This window comes from Coenobita brevimanus, chromosome 1 (assembly GCF_032717465.1).
Source record: "Coenobita brevimanus isolate Jiangsu-jjx chromosome 1, ASM3271746v2, whole genome shotgun sequence".
Lineage (NCBI taxonomy): Eukaryota > Metazoa > Arthropoda > Malacostraca > Decapoda > Coenobitidae > Coenobita > Coenobita brevimanus.
In genome coordinates, this window is record NC_136954.1 from 69,569,909 (window position 1) to 69,574,908 (window position 5,000).

Consider the following 5,000-nt stretch of genomic DNA (forward strand, 5'->3'; position numbering starts at 1 on the left):
ACTTAGGAAAAGGTGTTACTCCAAGCTGCTCGATCTCTGGCAGCCTCCCTATTCAGTCCCTTATAGCTGAGGTAACACTATGACCTCGTCCCAGGTCTGCCTCTCATCCCTACCCCCAACGTTCACACTTCTTACCTTCTGCACCCAACTGCCATCCTCCATCCTCTCAACACATCCCAACCATCTCAACCCACCACTCATCACAACCCCAATTCACTCCAGTCCCATCCTTCCTCGGAACTCTTCAATCGCACACCTAGCCCCCCCAGGCCTGGCTTTCATGGACGCACTACACATCCATCTCATCACTGTCATTTCTGTACGTTTCAGACTAAGAAAATCCTCTTCCTTTACTGCCCAGGTCTCACTACCTTACAGCACTACACTCGTAACACATGCTGCATACAAAGATCCCTTAGCACAGAGGGAGAGCCCTCTCAACGTCAGGAGAGGAAACAGCTTTCTGAACTTCTTCCAACCACTCCTCATTCTAGGTACAGAGCTGGCTCCAGCCCCACTTCCAGCACATAACATACCTCCCAAGTAACAAAACTTCCACACACCTGACGAGACTCTAGCCTACAGCAAGATCAATCCTTTCACGCCTGACAATCTCTACATGCTCTCCCCGACACATCGTTCACACGAAATCAGCATTATCTCGCGGCCTGCCTCTAATACTACTACATGTCTTATGCACCCACTTATCACAAACACTGCACAAGATGGAATTACTTCCTACGAACATGGCCACTCTCCCTCCTCTTTGCCAGTAACGCCACCAACCCTAGATATCATCACATTTGTTTTATTCACATTTACTCTCAAACCCAGTAATAATAATAACAATAACAACAATAATAATAATAATAATAACAGTCACGCACCTGTTCATGACCAACACACATCAAAAATTCACAGGAGACAAAACAACAAATCTGGCGCTCGTCACTGCAAGCAAAGGACAAATGAGGCGGCGGGAAGAGGCAGGGCTCGCATGGGACTTGAACGGAAGGTGCGGGAGAGGGATAGGGATGGGGGAGAGGGAGGGGTAAAGTGATAGGGGATAGGCGTGATTGGCTAGGCACAGTACAGTACAGTAAGGAGGCCTGGGACTGGAGGAAGAAGTGGGATAGGGGGAGAGAAATGGGAGAGATGGGGGGGATGGAGGGAGGCTAGACGGAGAGACAGAAAATGTAAAAGAATGCAGGCCTACTGGAACACCTGTCTATATACCTATTTGTGGATAACTAAACCTACTAAAAATCTACCCGATGTATATGAAAAATGGATAGAAAAAAAAAATAAAAGGAAAATGGAGGAAGAGAAGGAAAGACGGGGAAACGCATATGCAAGGTGAGAGGAGGGTAGGAATGGGAAGGGAAGTGAAGGCGTGAGAAAGAAGGTGAAGAAGAAAGGACTTGTGGAAGCGGGAGAAGTACAAAGGAAGGCTAACTGCAATAAATCTGTTGGTTCTTTCTTGACTTTTTGGTATATGGAAAACTATAACAAACAAAACTATTCCACCAGTTAGAGGCAAGGATAGAACAGCTTTTAAGATGGCGCGATGGAAATTTTAAAGCCAGGCTGGAGTAAAGCGAGCAACCATGATCATTTCCGTCAATTTACTGCACCGTGATATTAAAGAAAACAAAATCAAACAGAATATTTGCCAAAACTCATAAATTCATATCAGACACGATTTTTGACCAGAGAAAGAGAGAAAAGATGAAATGATGACTTTTGTCTGGTAGGTGTCTTATGGTGGGGCGCGTCAGTTCGAAATATGGCGGAGGGAAGTGACGTCACAGGGCTTCCGGAAATATCGCTTTTAAGATTAATAACAAAAGAGGATAACTATATATATTGTTTTTACTCTTACTGAAAAAAAAAGAAAAAAAATGCCTTCTCTCCATCTCGAAAGGTGAATTGCTAGAAATGACGGTGGAATATGATGCTAGTCACGAAGAAGTGCAAAGGGAAGAATACAGAGCTATGGTATGGTCTTACTCTGCCACTGATCTCCGTGGAATTCTCTCTCTCTCTCTCTCTCTCCTGTACACTTGATCATCTTCCTTTCCACTCTCTCTCTCTCTCTCTCTCTCTCATTCAGTACTGCGTTACCAAATTTACTTCCGTGGTCTGGTGGGCGAGGGAGAGCTCATTACTATCCTTGTCCCCTTCTCAATCCCAGTCACCCTCCCCTGAGCAGCCTATCCAGTCAATCGGTTAATTCTAGTTATCTTTTGTTTTTCATCTCATGCCTGGACCCATATACTCGTCGGTTCAGGAAGCTCCCTAACACCTCTTCCTATGCGACTTATTTTGCTTACGACTCTTTCCTATCGTCTTGTGTCGTTTAATTAATTCAAATACCACCATACTCGTTATAAATTACATACCGGTACACACTGACAGGAAGCACCCGTACCCCAAAATAAACCGCTCGGGAGGTCGTGTTTGGGAGCTTCTGTTCATCATTTACGCTAATAATAATACGAATAAACCGTTAAGGGAGACGTGTTTGGGAGCATCTGTTCATCATTTACGCTACTAATTATACGAATAAACCGCTAAGGAAGAGGTGTTTGGGGGCTTCTGTTCACCACTTCCGCTACTAACAATACACGCAGCTATAAATCCCTGCTTAGCTTTCCTGGACACTTAGCTGGCATGTTAGCTTGTGTTTGTGTAGTTAAGAAGCTTGTAGTGTAGTTAAGATGCTTGTAGTGTAGTTAAGATGCTTGTAGTGTAGTTAAGATGCTTGTAGTGTAGTTAAGATGCTTGTAGTGTAGTTAAGATGCTTGCAGTGTAGTTAAGATGCTTGCAGTGTAGTTAAGATGCTTGTAGTGTAGTTATGATGCTTGTAGTGTAGTTAAGATGCTTGTAGTGTAGTTAAGATGCTTGTAGTGTAGTTAAGATGCTTGTAGTGTAGTTAAGATGCTTGTAGTGTAGTTATGATGCTTGGAGTGTAGTTAAGATGCTTGGAGTGTAGTTAAGATGCTTGTAGTGTAGTTAAGATGCTTGTAGTGTAGTTAAGATGCTTGTAGTGTAGTTAAGATGCTTGTAGTGTAGTTATGATGCTTGTAGTCTAGTTATTAGTAGCGGTGATCTGATGGCTTGTAGCAAATGGTCACTTGTTCCAAATGTACCACAAACTTTTCCGTCTTTACATTCTGAAACTGGACGAAGAGAGAGAGAGAGAGGGGGAGAGAGAGAGAGAGAGAGAGAGAGAGAGAGAATTAATAAGCGAGTGTGCCCAAAACTGAAGCTATTACCACTAAAGAAAACGGTTACCCACAAAATCAAAACAAATGAACGAAACAGAATAAAGACAAAAAAAACGAACAAACAAACAAATAAGCGATGAATAACAAAAAAAAGTAGACTGATCACGGGAGAAAATTAACAGGTGCAAATAATAGATACAAAATAATACATTGATAAGCTTATGGGGAGCAGGCTGGGTGACCTTGGTAAGCACGTGGCTGCCAGATGTCGCCTGAAGCCTCTCTCTCTCTCCATTTAGCCTACTGATTTTCTGCCTTTTACTTCGCCTTTATCAATATTTCTCTCTTCGTTTCTCTTAGTTTTTCAACAGGTCTCTCTCTCTCTCTCCCCCTCTCTCTCTCTGTCACCCCTTTTATCTCCCCATCCTTTCTCCCTATTCCCTCCCCTCATCTCCCTCATTCACCTTCCTCATTCCATCATTTCACCCACATTCCTCCCCACACACATTCCTCTGCACTCCCACATATATACTCTCTTCCCTCCTCGACTCCCTTTCCCTCAATCCCTCCTTCCCCACTCCCCTTCCCCTCTCTCCTCTCCCACTCCCATCCCCCTTCCCTCATCACCACCACCACCACCATATTTCCACAACTTCACTCCCTCCCTCCCTCTCCCTCACCATTACTTCTCTCCCCACCTCCCTCATCCTTCCTGCCTCCTTCGCCATCTTTTCTCCCCTCCTCCCTCCCTACCTTAACCCTTGTTCCCTCCCTCAACACCTCCAACCCTCTCCCCCACCCATTCCTCCTCCCCATCTCAACTCCACTTCCCCACTACGGTACCTCCAATCATCTCTCCCCTCTACCTCCTCCCTCTCCTCTCCCCACCCCAACTTAACTCACTAGCCTCTAGCCATTCCTCACCACTACCGCTCTCTCTCTCTCTCTCTCCCCTCCATACGTCTCTCCAGATCCCACCCTCTTTTCTCCCCACCTCTCCCTTAGCCTCCCCCACACCTTTCTCCACCTCCCTCTCTCCCCCATACCCTCCTTTCTCTCCATCTCTCCCTTCCCCCACACCTTTTCTCTCCACCTCCCTTTCTCTCCCTCATCCACACCTTCATCCTCTTCTCCACTTCCCTCCCTCACTCCACACCCTCTCTCACTCCTTCCTCCCTTCCTCACACCCTTTCTTTCTTTCCTCTCACCCTCTTTCTCTCCTTCGCACCCTCTTTCCTTTTTCACACTCGCTTTCTCTCCTTCTTCCCTCCCTCACACCCTCTTTTCTCCCTCCCTCCCTTCCTCATCCACAACACTTACATAAACACAGCTCACGTAGCGCGGGCGACCTCGGCACATCCACCATCTCGGCTCACAACCCCTCCTCGGCACCGCATCCCTTCCTTATCTTCCAAACACCACCCATTACACACACATACACACTCAAACACGGAACAGCAAAAACACCATAAAAAACACGAGGAAAAAACAAGAGGGAATAGTGTGACGAACTGACAAAAGAACCAAAATCTCTCGAACGCGACGTCAGGGCGAACCGGGAATGACTTGCAGGAAATTAAATGATTTTCCCGAACCTTATGAACTTAAGAACCGGGAGACGAAAGAAATAGTGGTAGTAATGGTTGTGGTAGTAGTAGTAGTAGTTGTTGTGGTGGTGGTGGTGGTAATAGTAACGATTAATAATAATAATAATAATAATAATAATAATAATAACCTCACATCCGCCAAACACTACCCAAACACATCATC

General features: G+C 45.4%; 1 protein-coding gene across 1 annotated transcript in view; it reads right to left on the reverse strand.

The window, feature by feature from the left end:
• The window catches only part of LOC145402788 (uncharacterized), a 41,780-nt gene extending 40,885 nt beyond the window's left edge, over positions 1-895 (reverse strand). Inside the window, exons 1-2 of the mRNA XM_080274728.1 lie at positions 888-895; positions 30-66 (exon numbers count right to left, since the gene is read on the reverse strand). Coding sequence (XP_080130854.1) covers positions 30-66; positions 888-895 — 45 coding nt within the window. The remainder of the gene's footprint in view (positions 1-29; positions 67-887) is intronic.
• Between the last annotated feature and the right edge of the window lie 4,105 nt (positions 896-5,000).